At 39.9% G+C, this 16,908-nt stretch overlaps 1 protein-coding gene across 3 annotated transcripts in view; it reads left to right on the top strand.

The window, feature by feature from the left end:
* The window catches only part of DNAAF11 (dynein axonemal assembly factor 11), a 43,464-nt gene extending 26,779 nt beyond the window's left edge, over positions 1–16,685 (top strand). For 2 of the 3 annotated variants that reach the window (XM_089517981.1, XM_089517980.1), the window contains 2 exons: positions 3,155–3,240; positions 12,690–16,685. In XM_089517981.1, the coding sequence (XP_089374107.1) occupies positions 3,155–3,240; positions 12,690–12,876 (273 nt within the window). In that variant the 3' untranslated portion in view covers positions 12,877–16,685. Of the gene's footprint in view, positions 1–3,154; positions 3,241–11,741; positions 11,834–12,689 lie in introns of all 3 variants that reach the window. The other variant, XM_089517983.1, reaches the window with a different exon arrangement.
* Positions 16,686–16,908: the final 223 nt, after the last annotated feature.

The following is a 16,908-nucleotide window of genomic DNA, read 5'->3' as shown; positions in this document are numbered from 1 at the left end:
AAATCTAGGGTTCCCCCAAGCATGCCCACATGCTTATCTTTTATTTCTCAGCAGTCTCATTTTCATTGCAATTTTCATGGCACACACAGCTGAATTTGCTATTAGAAGTGATATTACAGATGTGCAGCAAAGGCTGAGAGAGTGATACTTGCCTAATAGAAACTGATGGCAAAGAAGAGATTTGAATCAGGGCTTCCTGATTTATATGTCAGTTTCATAGCCCCTGTTCAAAGTGCATATAGAATATCCTATTGTACTGAAACGTAGGCACTGAAGGGTATTGGTACTAAGTCAATACGTTAAAAGCTTAACAGAAAAAAGTGCATTTTGAAGAGAGATTTGATGGAAAGAAGTAATATAGCATCATAAATGATTGAGATAGTTCCAGGCATAATGGGGAAAGGAGCCATTTTAAGGAACGCTGCTGAAAGTGGGGAAGGTATATGACTAAAAGTCACGTGACCAGACTGAATTAGGATACAAGACCCGGGATGGCAAGGTTTTAAATGATAAGAACACGAAGCATCTCTTGGATCCAGAAGTAGACAATGTTCCATGAAACAGTAGAAGATCAGGGAGGAGAATATTGTAGTAGTCAAGACAAAGGGCAATCAATGTGTACACCTTTTCTGTGGGACAGAGAAGAAGCAACATATTTTTATAATGCTATAAAGTAGGAAAGCTTGATATAGTAATGGAATTAAAATAGGCAAGGAGAGAGAGCCAAAGTAAATCAAGGCTTTTATGTCTGTCCAGAATTCATAGAAAAAGGCTTGAGCTTGACCTGTTACTTTAATATGGGACCAATTGAAACTGCATGGACATAGGTTTTAATCAGGTGAGAATGGTGGCTCAGTTTAAAAACATGTTAAATAAAAAATGTTCAATGCCATATCTGATAAAGTAAAAGCAATGCAAACTGGACCTCTCTCTTTTATAGTTTTCTTATGACTATTTGGCTCTTCTCCATTCCAGTTTTAATCCCCCCCCCCCGCCTTTTTGAAAGCCTGTTCTTACAACGCTTTTGCAAAGTAACATGGCCATGAGAAAGGTGTAGGACTGTTTTCTCAAAATTGAGCTTTTCAGATGTATCAGGATACAACTTTCAGCATCCCAAGCCAGCATGGAGATGCTAACTGGGAATTATAGGAGTTGTAGTCCTTTTGTCCAACACATCTGGAGAGCATCAGATTGAGAAAGACTGGTATATGGTCTTGCATGTATTCTGTCACTACACAGATCTGAGAATGTGGGATCTACTGCGTTTCAAAGAAATCATTGTAAGAATAATTCCCTAGTTTTACTGATCCATGCCCTATTTAAGGATTGTTAAATCTTTGTGTAGACCATTTATTCAGTCACTGCCTTCATTATGCAAAAGTCACCATTTTATCTTTTCAGAGCCTTCAGTTCCTCCCCCACCTTTTTTTTAAATAGCCATTTCTTGCATCTCTTGTGACATTGCCATAGCAAAGATCCTGAAAAGAATAAATTTCTACATCAAGTAAATGAAAGCATTTGATGTCCCCAGACAGACTTTTATTAAATCTGAAAATTAATGTCCTTCCCTGTCCCAAAGCAAGTAATAAGGGCACCAAAGGGTGTCAGACAAATAGAAGTGGACATTTTCATTGTTTAGCTAACCAAAAGTAGCACTTTATCCTGTTTTTTAGAGAGGCATGCCATTTTATATTTTACAAAATTAATGCCATGTTAGCAGACTTCCTATTGACTTTCAGTTGGCCACCATGGGAGGTGAATGCTGATCTAGAGAGGCTTTTGGTTTGATCCAGCAGAGACCACGGGCATAAACATAATGAAGACAAATTCAAAATACTTGAATCAAAATGCTTGGGGTTTTTTGAAGCGAGGGGAGAGATTCATAGTCTACCTTTTGAGTAAATGATTTTCATGTTGCGTTACAGCACATTGCAGTTATTTAAAACAAAATACACGCATCTAAACACACACACACACAAACACAGCTGTCTGCAGTCCTTTGTCTATTGTATGGCACTAGAGGATACTATGGACAGCCAAAGGGATGAACAAATGGGTCCTTGAACAGATCAAGACAGAAATCTCCTCGGAAGCAGAGATGATCAAATTGAGTCTGTTATACTTTGGCCACATCATGATTTGAAAAGACAATAATGCTAGGAAAAGTAGAGGGAGGTAGAAAGAGTGGAAGCCCACATGCTAGATGGATACACTCAATCAGAGAGGTCATGGGCCTGGATTTTCAGGAACTAAGCAGAGCAGTGGGAGCTTGGAGTTGTCTCATCCACAGGGTCACCATGAGTCGGGGTTGACTCCGGGGCAGTTAACAACAACAACTACAGAATATTTTTCATTTTCATTCTGTAATTCTAGGGCAACTGGGAGCTGTGTGTTCTTTCTGATAGGAAGAGGAACGCTATTACGTCCAGTAGATGGCATTTTCCTTACCGTTATACCTTTCCTGTGAGTCATAGGTTGCAACATCCGTATGGCTCTCCCTCCCCTCCAGTATGCAAGTCCCTTCAGCTTTGTAGGGAAATTGGTAGTTGGAGCCTTCCTCATAGGAAGGGAGAAAACAAGCTCTCTGCAGTTGCCCCCCCCTTCCCGATGATGTTTCAGGTCATGTTAGGGTTTGCCAGATGAAATCAGGAAAGGGCTCCAGTCCCTTTAATAGTTGTGCAGAAGAGAATATTTTAGCAGGTGTTACTTGTCACACAAGTCACCTGCTGAAATTCCTTCTTAAGCATAGCTGTTATAGGTTCAGGAGCCCTGTTCCTTGTTTGACCAGGCAACCTTAGGCCATGCTAGTTTTTTTGTGTTTGTTTTTATTTGCCACAATGTTCTTACTTGGAGGCAGGTAATATAACATCCCAGTGGCCCTTAGTCCTTTGACTGATAAATGCAGCCAGAGCCTGCTTCCTTTCAGTTATACAGCCATAGGCAAACTAACCAGCAAACTACCTGGGGTGTCATTATTAAACTAAATAATTGGAACTTAATGGCAGTTAGTATAACTTAAGTGCCAGATACAATAATATGATAAACAATAATAATATGATAAATAAACACATCTTACACAAAGCATTTGTATTTCCATTTTTCCCTGCATAATAAAATACACCATAATAATGAAACCAATGTATATGTTTTCCAGGCTAAAGAAATAATTGTGGCAAACCCCAAAACAACTACTTGTAAGAAATTGTCTCACATTGATGAACAGAAAAGAAATCTAAGAAGGTAATTGTGTGATTTTCTTTTTTTCACCACAGAATCTTATTTGGAATTTTGTTTTCTGCTTTATCAGTATATTATAGCTCTGAATATACAGTTGTATGACACTGATAAAAGGTATAATCTTGATATGTATGAAGTAAAGATTTCTTTGGAAGCTGTTGACTAATAGCTTGTCCATTGCATTCATAAACTTTTTCTGCTTCAGTGACAAGGGTTCAGAAGGCTTTTACAACAGCAGGAAGATACATTTCTTGACTGGCAGTTTCTTATACAGCATAATAGATAAAAACTCAAGTTCTCCATCAAGCAAATTATTTTCAGATCATTCATTCAGTCCAGTGATATTATTTAAGTATCAGACTTAGGAAGAAACCATTCCTTGCTTTTAATTCCCTCTCGTTTTTTTGTAAAGCTTGGTCTTCCTTTATAGGGCTATTCTTATTCAAATTTTCTAAACTATTATTGAGCAAATCTGTTTTTCAGTAGAGTGGAGAAAAATAATATCTGTTTTGTGTCGTCTGTGCAAAAGCAATATTCCACTGGTGGGCTAGGGGAGCTCTATGCTAGGTTATGAGATATCGTCCCAGTTTCTGGCATAAACCCTATTGATTTTCCTTCTTAGGGTTCACCCATTAAACATTTTGCAGTGGACGTTATCTCTGTGTTGCCTCATCAAATAAAGTTATTGAGACTATTCTAGTTGGAACTAATCAATAGGATCCAGACCTCTGTGTTGGCACGTTAGAGGGCTGCGCTAAAGCTAACAAGATGGACATCAACAGGGAGAAATGTAAGGTCCTACACCTAGGGAGAAAAAAAATTAAATGCACAGATATAAGATGGGAAACACCTGGCTAGACAGCAGTTCATGTGAAAGGGAGCTAGGGCCCAGTACAGACCACTGCTTTGCATCTCAGACGTGTCACAGTGCTTTTTCCAGGTTCTTTTTGGTCCAGAGGGACGCCACGCCTTTGGGCCGGTCTGGAGAGCCCCTAGGAGTCTTAATAGACCACAAGCTGAACATAAATCAGCAGTGGGATGCTTCAGCCAAGAAAGCCAATGCAATTCTTAGTTGCATTAGTAGACATTAGTAGTGTCTAGTTCAAAGGAAGTGCTAGTACTATTGTATTCTGTTCTGTTCAAGCCTCACCTAGAATATTGTGCCCAGTTCTGGAATTTCATACAATAATTGTGGGAGGACCTTGGCCTTACATATTTGAACAGCTGCTAGAATAATCTGTCCTTCTTTCATGTAGAAGAAACAAGTTATTGCTTTCTGAGTATTTGAGGTATGCATAATGGCTAGTTTATGGTAGTGAACTGAAGAGGCCGAGGAATGGAGGCAGCCTCTAGATATTTAAAACATTTGGCTTGTTCAGTTTTATGGCTGCAATGCACCAATTGTTCTTTGATTGTTTACTTGAAAACACTATGATTTTGGACTTATTATAGTTAACATTTAAGTACTTGTTACCATAATAAACCACAAATGCTCTCAATACTAATTTTAGTAGAAGGAGAACATCATCTGCATAGAGTAGTAGAGGTTTGTTCACTGTGGCCAATTTTGGAGGATGAGCATCCTGAGACTTAACAAATGCACCTAGATAATTTAGATACAGACTAAGCAATGTGGGAGTTGGGATGTATCCTTTACACACATGCACACGCGCACACACACATTTTTTAAAAGGAATGGAATTAGTAAGGCTGCCCAGGAAAAACATAGCTAACCTACGTAGTAGTGTTAGAATATCATTTCCTGGTAATACAAAAGCAGTCTTTTATCCATTGAGATGGCAGTAAACTTTTCTCATAGCCTACCTCTGGGTATAAAATCAAATACAGCTTTCAAATCTGCAGAAGCCCCATAAAGACAGTTGGCATATGTTCTTAGATGTTTTTCCACTACGTGTTTTAAGATTACAAAGTTTGAAGATTACACAGTTTTCAATAGCTGACTCTTCTAAATCCTACCTGTTCCTCCCCTATTTTTTTTTTTATTCTATCCAATCCGTAGGATGACTATTTAGCTACCATGCATACACTTTTCCCACTACCAATAAGTCTTATCGGTTGATAGTTTTGGAGATCATTTATTTATTATTAATTTACTATAATTAATTTATTTGATTTCACAAGTGGACCCATTCTCCCTGGTAAGAGTTGTCAATCAGACAGGCAACAATCTAGGACATGTGCAGGTCCTATATTCCAAACATCTTGTCTGTATTATCGGGATAAAAAAGACAAAGCTGGAATTGATTCTGGCAGGAAGATGCTAACATCTTCATCTGTTAACATCTTCCGGGACGGGGCAGTGAAAATCCTAGGCTGAGACAGCAGACCTTGACTACCAGAATGGAGGGCATGATTGGGAAGGTGAGGAGAAAGAAGGTTTGATAAATAAGGAGGGGCTAGCCCATGCAGGGCTTTAAAAATCAACAACAGGAGTTTATACTGGATATGGAAAGGGGGTGGGAGCCAGTGAAGGGATGACAATAAAGGAGAGATATGGTCGGAGCGGTGGATGGATTTAATAATGCGTGCAGCTGAATGCTGGACAGAAATTAAAGGACAGAGGTGAGAAAGAGGAAGCCCTGCCAGAAAGATGTTACAGAAATCAAGTTGCGAGACCACTAGGGCCAGAATCTTGGCAGTAGAGGCAGAGAGAAATGGTCAGATTTTGTCAGTATTGTATAAAAAGAATCTATCTGGATCTGGGGGATACACGACAGAGAAGAGTCAAAGGTAAAACCAAGACTACGGGCTTCCTGGACTAGTCGAATAGAAATATCATGAACAGAAACAGAAAAGGAGTATTGAAGAGTATACTTAGGTGGAAAAATGAGAAGCTCTGTTTTGGACATATTGAGCTTCAAGCGTCGATGTCACATCCACTGAGAGACAGCTGTAAGACAAGATGAAACTGGCTGTTCAAGACCCAGAGCATGGTCAGGGGTGGAAAGATACAGCTGAGTGTCATCAGCGTACAAATGATAAGAAAAGCCAAAAGAACTAATGAGTTTCCCTAGGGACAATGTTTAGAGAGAAAACGAAAGGGGACCCAAAACAGAGGAACTCCAACAGATAAGGGAACAGAGGACAAGGTCTGACCACCCATAACCACTGCAAAAGATCTATCTGACAAATAAGATCAAAACTAGTCAAGAACAGAGTCCGAGAACCCAAGGTCAGAAAGTATATCATCTAGAAGACTGATCAACAGTGTCAAAGGCCGCAGACAAATCAAGAAGAATGAGAAAAGAGTAAAGGTCATTAGCCTTGTCCCGTAAAAGATAATCCGAGATCTTAGTGAGAGCCATCTCTGTAGAGTGCCGTGGGTGGAAACCGGACTGAAAGGGATCGAGAATGGAGTTGGCTTCAAGAAACTCAAGACAGCGAGAATAAACAACCCGTTCCAAAAACTTAGAAAGAAAAGGAAGAAGAGAAATCGGATAATAGCTAGACAAAGAAGAGGGGCCAAGAGAAGTTTTTTTGAGAATAGGGGAAACTAAAGCATGTTTAAAGACCGTAGAGAAAGAACCTGTAGAGAGAGAGAAATTAAAAATATCAAGATTGATAGCATATGCTGGTCATATACATTTATATCATATTTGTAACCTTAGAACACTTTATCAAGAAATCACATGAATTTTCAACACAGTGAATACACATAAATTTGTGTATTAAAACAGTATGGATGATTGTAGTTGTTGCCTCTCTTGCTTCACTCACTTTGTAAATGTCCTTCAGTTTCTGATTCCAGCAACTGGGATCATTCAAAACATGTTCTTCCCTTTATCATTGTAGCTGTCCTTGGGCAGTAAGGGAAGGGGGCTGATTGTAGAATATTAAATTCCCTGGTGCGAACAGAGGTAAGTCATAGAGCAAGTGTTTTTGGAGCCAGTCCAAAAGTGACTCAAAATCTGACTCAAAATCATAACAGGTTTCTTGGCAAATGAGTCAGGGAGACAGTAGCTAATTACTTTTCATGAGTGACCATTTGTACAGAATAAATCCACTTTACTATACTGGTTGATAGTACGCAACATCTAGATAAGCAGTTAAAAATAGGCAGCAAGCCCCAGCACTTTTTGAACTTCTGCCTGTCTTGCTGAGGGCCAAACTAGATCTGAGGTTAACTGCAGGAATGCAATTAGCCTGCCCACTTTTATTATATAAATAATGGCCTTGGGGAAGCCTAATTAGCATTTGACCCAGGGTCTATGAAGGAAATGGGAATTTCTCTCTCTCTCTCTCTCTCTCTTTCTCTCTCTCTCTCAATCCCTGCTACATTCTCAACAAAAAATCCCTCTCCAAAGCTGCTGTTTACATTTCAGCAGAACCATCCTTTGGTAAAAATAAGAGTTTCTCTTGAAAAACAGATAAGACCTTTTAAAGAGGCAATATTGTGGCACCATGGCAGGAAGATAACCAGTTAGGCTAGAGTTCTACTTGGGCACTACACTTGTGTAAAGAAATAGTTACACAAACAGTTGTGCTGTCTCAGAAACCCCATAAGGGCGGTCGCTAGTATAGCCAATTGTTCTTCAGGTCTTCATACAGCTCTCTTTCTTGCCTTTGAGTTGAGGGGAGGGAACTAATTGACCATTGCACAGGCTGTGTTGTCTATGGCACACACAGTTACACAATTATGTTGACAAGCATAATTGTGTTACTATATGCATATGCTGCACATGTTGCTGTATGCATATACTGGGATGCAGAGGTTTAGTGGCTAAGATGCTGGCTCTAATGATGGAAAGGTTGGTAGTTTGAGACCCAAGCACCATGTGACAGAGTGAGCTCCCATCACTAGTCGCAGCTTCTGCCAACCTAGCAGTTCAAAAGCATGTAAAAGTGCAAGTAGATAAATAGGTACCACTTCATTGGGAAGGTAACAGTGTTCCATGCAGTCATGCTGGCCACATGATCACTGAGTTCTTTGACAACACCGGCTCTCGGATCAGTAATGACTAGACAAAACTTGTCAAAGGGGAAACTTTTACCTTTAGGCATATGTTATGCTAAAAGTGTATACAATCTTGTCATTCAGCTTCCAACTGCACCCAGTCCCAGGGATACACCGACTCCCCCCAGCTGCTATTTACAGAAAAAACCATGCACCTTAACTGTGCAAATGTAATACATAACATGTCTCGTTTGGTTCTAGGATTCACAGCCATATTAGTATAATTTATGCAACCCAGGGTGAGACACTCTGAGACATTCTTATTGTCCTTATCAGACAGCCACTAGATTAAAAACTCCCAGGCAGATAGTCATCTTGGCACCTTTTAATTTGCTGCTGTCAGTTAAAAAATGTGTATGAAGTGGACTGGCCAGGTCACCCCTTCTCCGTGTCACTGCTAGCCAGCTCAGAGATGTTCAGCTAGCTGACCAGAAGCACTATCACTTCATGGGCATTTAAACAGAGAATGATTCTCATCTAATTAGTGTTTTATTTTTAAGTGTCTCCAGTTCACATTGGGAGAATGGTTTGTATGTGGCCAGCTCTCTCCTTTTTATCTCTTCTGTGCTATGATTTCTGCCTGTGGATGGCCCTCTGCATAAAGCAAACAGGCATGAAGCTCCACTGAGCAGAGACCCTGAGAAAATGAAAACCTGCATTCTTTGAAATGCTTTATTTATCGTTGTGTTTTACTGTGAGTGATTTGGTTTTTATGGTATGGCAGGTGAAAAAATGACACTTTCAGATAAAATTGAAATGACATTATCAAACAATTAAGAAATTCCAAGCTTGGATCACTAACCTTCTGACTGTCAATCTATTAAATTCTAAGGTGTGTAGACATGATCAAAAGCTTCAAAAATTGCTTTTTTTGAAGTAAGAAAACAATACTTGTTTACAAACACCTAATAAACTCAAACAGGACTAGATTTTGTGGGCTTTTCAGGCCATGAGGCCATGTTCTAGAAGAGTTTATTCCTGACGTTTTGCCAGCGGCTGTGGCTGGTATCTTCAGAGAATGCTGGCACGAAAGAGAGTGGGGTATATATAATCTGGTTGAGAGGAGATGATTTGCATGTTATTCTGTTTATTCTGTTGTTGAATGGCAAGGCCTACAGGGTTTCCATTTACTTAATTGTCTGCTCCCTGACCCTGGGTGGTTTTCATTTGCATTTGCTGGGTACTGATTTTGGTGTTTTTCAGGACAGGTAGCCAAACTGTGTTCACTTTAACGATTTCTTCTTTCCTGTTGAAATTGCCCAGGTGTTTATGGATTTCAGTGGCTTCCCTGTGCATTCTGACCTGATAGTTGTTGCCATAGTCCAGACTTTCAGTGTTTTCGAACAGCATTTTATGCATAAGATGGTTTATAACATGTTCTGCTACTGCTGATTTTTCTAGCTGACTCAGTCTGCAGTGTCTCTCATGTTCCTTGATTCGTGTTTGAACATTGCGTTTGGTGGTCCCTATGTAGACTTGTCAGCAGCTGTACTGTATGTGGTAAACTCTTGCAGCCATGAGAAGGTGTCTCCTGTCCTTCACTGATGCAGCATTTGCTGGATTTTCTTGGTCAGTTTGTAGACCTTTTGGAGGTTGGGTTTCCTCACCAGTTTCCCTATTCTGTCTGTGACTCCTTTGATGTATGGTAAAAATACCTTCCCTTAGGGTGGTTGTTTGTTTTCATTCTTCTGTTTTTTCCTGGGTCTGGCAGCCCTTTTGATGTTTGAGCTGGAATAACGATTAGCCTGTAGAGCCCAGTCTAGCTGCTTCAATTCCTCTTCCAGTAAGGGGTTGTTCCCACTAGGTGAAACCCCGCGTTCTGAATCGAATCCAAGGAGTGGCGTTCCTATTAGGATCCGATTTAAACCTAGAACGGTTCTAGAGCAACCCGCAATCGTCCCCACTACAAATCGAATCGTAGAGCGGGATAGAAATTTAAATCGAGCTTTCCTCATTTAACGCGTGTTAAAAAAACACTAGGGTCCGACCTACGTTTTTCCATTGATTCGAGTTAGGAACCGGAGCATTTAAATAGGAACGACAACCTTTGAATTGGGTTAGATGGATGGGAGGAGCCGAGTGCGATGGGGCTGGCCTTGGGGGAGTTGCCCTTTCTGTCCCCATCCGTCATGGCTGTCGCCATTTTTGCTTCCCTCACCCCTTTGTCCGCTGTGGTCTTTCAATAAGAGATAAGGATTATTTTTATTTTTTATTTTAATGGTTTACAGGCGCTTAATCTCTTCAGCGCTTTAAGCGCCTGAAGTCCCGGCTGCTCAAGCGCCTGCATCTGCCGGTGGATTGCAACCTCCCCTCTGTGTGGGGAGAGCCCATTTCTAACCGAGGAGAGGCAGGAAGGGAAGGCTCCTCTCCAAGGGGCATTCCCTGCCTCTGATCTCGCCCAGACAGGGAAGGGAAGGCTCCTCGCGAGGAGGCATCTGATCTCACCCAGGCAAGGAAGGGCTCTGATCAATGGGGGGGGGGGGAATAGAGCCTTTCTCCCTCCATTTCTCAAACAGAATCTGCCTTCTCCTCCAACCCTGGAAAGAGAATCTTTGGGAAGAGTGCTCCCTCCCTGCTTTTCCAGCAGCCTCCTTCATTGATCTCTGTGCTCTCTGAAGGGATTCTCCCTGGCTGTCTTGGGAGACATGAAGAGGGGATGCTGTCATGGAAAACCTATCCCATAGTTCCTCTGGAAAGAGCTTGGGTTTCTTAAATTCGCTTTGCCAGAAGCCTCCCCCATTGATCTCTGTGCTCTCTGAAGGGATTCTCCCTGGCTGTCTTTTGGGAGACATGAAGAGGGGATGCTGTCATGCAAAACCTATCCCATAGTTCCTCTGGAAAGAGCTTGGGTTTCTTAAATTCGCTAAATTCACAAACAGTCAATGAAATGGAAACGATGCCAAAAGATAAATCGCTTCCAAATATTCCGGATTAACGTTACGTCATTCTGACGTACTATTGATTGACAGCTCCAAATAAGGTATGGAGGAGAAGAATCGCTTTATTTAAACACCGATTTCATGCCAAGTAGGAACGCTTGCAGGTAAAAACTTCGATTTAAATAACCAGATGGGAACGATGAACAAAGCGATTCGGATAGCGGGATAAGAACAGTGTTATTTTGAATCGATTTTATTAAAAACGTTGTATTTTAAATCGTTTCAAATCTTAAGTGGGAACAACCCCTTTGTGTGGTTCACAGATCCTTTTTACCCGGTCTACCAGTGTTTTTATTTTGCTTCTTTTTTGTCCTGGGTGATAGTTGGAATTGTCATAATCTCAGCAACACATAACCTCTTGTTCCTTGATATCCTGCCCAGGAATTTTAAAAAAAGTTACTTGTTGAATACTGTTTCAGTTTTGTCAGAAGGCAGAAACAATGTTCAATAATAATACTTTCACACAATACTTTCCTCTTATGTACTTTTTAATCACAACTGGTCATTAGATACACAAAACTGAAATAAACACCATTTTGTTTCAATGGAGTCTAATGTTTGCCAACATAAGGTGTGTTTTTTATCCACAGCTTTCAGAGATTCAGCGTAATTCATTATATTGGAGGGGATAAATGGCCAGACTGAAGCAATTGAAATAAATCTGCATTGAAAATAAAATGATGTAAAGATGTGCTGTAATTTTACAACCTATATATTATACCTTGATGTGTGCTCTTGGTGCAAAGTAAATTACTGGTTTAATTTTTTTCAGAGAATTCATTTTCAGTGAAAATGGTTGAATCAGGAATCAAATGTTTCTTTCTATTCTCCGAGCAGAAAACCCCACAGGCTAAGTGGAACAGAAGAGTCTTTAAAAAGTGGCTTGGGTGTATATTTGATCTTGCCTGGGAAATTGAAGCAAAACCATGAGTTGCTTAATGGACTCTTAAGTTTATTTGCTCCGTTAAACACAATAGTACTTAACTTCTGGGGACATGTATATAGGATGGTACAGCTGGGATACAAAAGTCAAATGATCATATCAATATTTGCTCCTTAAGTAGGTGGGAAGAAATATTAGGAGTCTCCATGAAACAGGTCAGCTAAGAGTAGCAAGATATCCTTTTATCTCTGAGACTGTGGGCCTAAATGAAACCAAATTAGATGTAAATTCCACAAGTTTAGCGGGTTGAATCATGGCTGTTAGTTAGCAAGGGTGAAACGGATGGGTACAATCCTTTCGAGCTGATGATTATTGTTAGCTAGTTCAAGTACCAGCAAGTTGATCTCAGGAAATATTTCCCAGACTGCATAATATTTAGATAGAAAGGAACACATTGTCTAGAGAGTATGTAAATTTGTTCTCTAAAGTTCTGAAGATGTTAAGAGGTGAACACTTTTCTGCCATGACTAAAAATTGCTGAAACTACCCAACAGAAAGAAATTTTGGAAGCTCTTTTCAACCGAAATTGCTTATGTTCCAGTTTAAATTAATGTGTCATCAGGCAAGTAACCACTGTTCTGTTTTTATGTTACAGAAATAAATGCGCAGAGAAGTTAGAGGTGGATCCTAACAAGTATTCATTTCCAGATGTAACAAATATTGTACGGGAAACAGATTTGATTGGTCAAGGGCCTTTAAGGCTTCAGCGGCAAAACATTTTGAATACCAACAATGCATTCCCAGACTTTGATGATGACCCAGATGTTCCACCTTTAATTTGACAGACTGATATGGGTGAAATGTCCTTTGATTTTAGAATACTGTAGATCTCTTTAAGGATCAACTTGTTGCCTTTATTCTGATTGCCTTATTCTATTATATACATAACAAATGGCCTTATTCTATAATATATATAACAAATGGATGTAGTTTTCTATAAACCTGTGTACGTCAGCTGTCTGGTGGTAATTGAAAACCCTGTTTGGTTTGGATTTCTACTCACATAAACAAGACATCAATCCAGAATTACATAGGCATTGTTTCACTTGTCATTATTTGTCAAGAGTTTTTCTATCTGTCCTAGAAATAGTGTGAATTGTTTTCAGGTTCTGTACCAAATCTCCTCTCACACATACTGTAATTGCTTGAATTTGCAAGGCTAGGCTTGTCTGAAGCAACCGCAGTGGGCATGAATAAAGAGCAAATCCAAGACTTTCAGAGAGAAAGAGAAACTCATAGATTCATAGAGTTGGAAGAAACCACAAGGGTCATCCAGTCCAGCCCTCTGCCATGCAGGAACTCTCAATCAAAGCATTCTTGATATATGGCCATTCAGATTTTGTTTAAAGACCTTCAAAGAAGGAGACTCCACCATTCTCTGAGGGAATGTGTTCCACTGTGAAACAGCTCTTACTGTCAGGAAATTCCTCCTAATGTCTAGGTGGAATCTATTCTCCTGTAGCTTGAATCCATTGTTCCGGGTCCTATTCTTCGGAGCAGCAGGAAACAAGTTTTCTCCCTCCTCAATATGACATCCCGTCAAATATTTAAACAGGGCTATCATATAACCTCTTAACCATCGCTTCTCCAGACTAAACATATCCAGTTCCCTAAGTCATTCCTCATAGGGCATGGTTTTCAGACCCTTCACCATTTTAGTCACCCTCCTTTGGATACCCTCTAGCTTGTCAACATCATTTTTGAACTGTGATGCCCAGAATTGGACACAGTATTCCAGATGAGGCCTGACCAAAGCAGAATAGAGTGGCACTATTACTTTCCTTAATCTAGACACTATACTTCTATTGATACAGTCTAGAATTGCATTGGTTTTTTTTAGCTGCCACATCACACTGTTGACTCATGCTCAACTTGTTGTCTACTAGGACTCCTAGATCACTTTCACACATAGTCTCATTAAGCCAGGTGCATTTCATTTTTTTTGCCCTATGTGCAATGCCTTACATTTCTCTGTATTGAGATTCATTTTGTTAGCTTTGGCCTAGCTTTCTAATCTGTTAAGGTCATTTTGAATTTTGATCATGTCCTCTGGGATATTAGCTATTCCTTTTAATTTGGTGCAAATCTGATAAACATGCCCTCGATTCCTTCATCCAAGACATTGATAAAGATGTTGAATTGCACTGGGCCTAGGACAGAGACCTGTGGCACCCCATTGGTCACTCCTTTCCTGATCTGACAGTTGTTGCCAGGTTTCATGGGTGAATTCATAGTCAAGAGGGCTCTGATAACTTATGAGAATTAGTGAATAAGTGGAAGAATCTTAATACTGTTTCAGTAAATGAAGCTGTGACCTAATACTGGAAATTTGCATGGAGGTATGGCTACATAGATGCTAACCCAAACTGCTGTTCCATGTTGTTCTAGTTAGCCATGCCTCATTTTCTTTTCTTTGATCCAGTTTTTTCTTCTCTTGACACTTCTTCTCCATGTCTGCTTCCCTAAGTCCTACACTAATTTTTCCAGGTGATTACTTTGTTAGTTGTTGGTCATCTATACATAGATCTTCATTTTCAGTTCTTTGATTTTACATGTGTTAGGTGAATGTGTGTGTATGTGTGTGAAGGAAGACATGTGAGCAGTTGCAACTGTTCCTGTTGTCCTCCTCCTTTTCCAAATTAATTTTTACTAGACCAATTTAAAGTTCAGCTGTACAGGCTTCTCTTTCTGCTTCACCAAAGAGGAAAGAAAGGATGTGTTGCCCCAGTTTCCATCAACCTAAGGGCAAGCTGCTGGCATCTTCCAAGTCAAATTCTATTAATGGGATGCCTGTCCCCAATCTCTGTTTTACCATATACTGCCTTAAAGCAAGGGAAAGTACTGCTATTCTTCCTCATGCCCTCCATACAATCAAACTTTCTGAGATTTTGTAGAGCAATTGTTGGTTTGTACTAAAATACTGAAGTGGATGGACTAATAGTTACGCCAAAAACAGCTTTTCTCTGTGTATGTTTATTGGCCTAATTTGCATTGAGGTGACAGAACTGAATTTCAGCCATTCTCCAAGATCTCAGGTGGGACCTCACATGGCTGAATAATCTTCTATATCAGGGAGAAGGGATTTATCCTAGCTTTCTACCTATCATACTAATTTTCTATGTGGAACTAAGGTTTGGTGTAGAATAGCATTCAGTCATATGAATTTTCAACTGGAGTCTGACATGGGACCGTCCAGATGCAGCAAGAATAAAGGGGCATAAGCAATAAGTTTGTGCAAGGCATTTGCTGTAAGGTTGTACCTTAGATTTCCAGTGGCTAGTTTTTTCAGGTTTTCCAGTTAAACAGCTGTCCTGCCTTATTATTATTCTATTATTCTGTTTATAGCCTGCCTTTCTCCCAGTATAGAGACTCAAGGCGGCTTGAGACTCATATAATGACACCAGTAAGACCAGGCCATCGGTGATGGTCCAGATCTCACAGCTTGGAGGACCTCCAAATCCAGTTATCATGTGTCTTTTTTAATGTACAGAAAAGGTTGGGTGTACTATGGAACAAGGCTGTAGTCATGCACCTGAAACATAAATAAGGCAAAGCGGAGGGGAGGGGAGTGAAGGAAAAGAAAAAATGAAGGGGGAAAAAAGAACTTCTAAGATTGTGGCTGTCTGGTAAACTGAAGAAGGTGAGGTGAGCATGAACTGTCTTGAATGAGGAGAAAGAAAGAAAGAAAGAAAGAAAGAAAGAAAGAGCAAACATGAAGGGGAAAGTAAATAGAGATTTAATATGTTTTGCGGGGTGGGCTATGGAAACTAGGGAAAGAATACCCACGATGGCTCTACCAGCACCACTGGATGCACACGGTATACAAATCCAGTGAACTAGACACAAATCTGATGCTTATAATAACTCATACAGCAAACTCAATCTTAAAGGTATAATAGTGCTGTCATCTCAGGAAAGATGTATTTTTCTGGGCAAAACACTCAAATATTTATTTAACTCTGTTCTTGGAAGAAAGCAAAATGTCCAAATAATTCTCCACACAAAGTTCTTTGTGATCATAGGAGAAGGGGTTCCTGCATTTGCTAGGAATTGAGACCCACATATTTGGGAGGGATCCATCAGTAGGAAACCATTTTTACAGGTTAATGAATGGTAGGAAGCTGCCTGAAGGTAACCTGTCAGAATATCTGCTGTTGACCAGCTGTTAGTTATCAATATAAGGTAGGGATTACAAGTTCAGTTTCACATCTGTGTTCTCTTTTGAAAATCCGTTGCTTCAAAGAAATACATTCTGCACAATACCTTGGGTGTGATACATTGGGGAACCTGGGGAATTAGAAATAAATGTATACTCCTGATAGTCCAGCAGTGTACCCAGAAAGAGCCACATTACTCAAGTTGCCTCTAAGTCAATAGCCACCAACAATTGACAATGTCAATGACTGAGGCCAGTGTAGCTAATGGAGTCTTGTAAGAGAGAAAGGTCCAAAACACACTGCAGAAACGATCCAGTTTGAGGCCACTTTAACTGCCCTGGCTCAATACTAGGGAATTCTGGGAACTGTAGTTTTGTGAGACATTTAGCCATGTTTTTATGAAGAGTCAATTAATTGTATTGATAATAATGCTATTGTTTTATTGTATGTAGCTGATATGTTTTTATTGTTGAAATATTTTCACTGCTGAAATAGAAATAAAATGTATTATTATTATTATTATTATTATTATTATTATTATTTCTGCCAGAACACTCAGGTGCCACAATAAAATACAATTCCCAGGATTCCCTAGCATTGCTCTCTCCTGATCAAGAACATTCTTTGGATTTGCCAAGTTACAAAAGACAACTGATC

Source organism: Sceloporus occidentalis, unplaced genomic scaffold (genome assembly GCF_023333645.1).
Source record: "Sceloporus occidentalis isolate IW3139 unplaced genomic scaffold, rSceOcc1.0.p SCAF_3, whole genome shotgun sequence".
Classification (NCBI taxonomy): domain Eukaryota; kingdom Metazoa; phylum Chordata; class Lepidosauria; order Squamata; family Phrynosomatidae; genus Sceloporus; species Sceloporus occidentalis.
The sequence above is the reverse complement of the archived record's forward strand: the minus strand, read 5'-3'. Positions and strand labels throughout refer to the sequence as shown.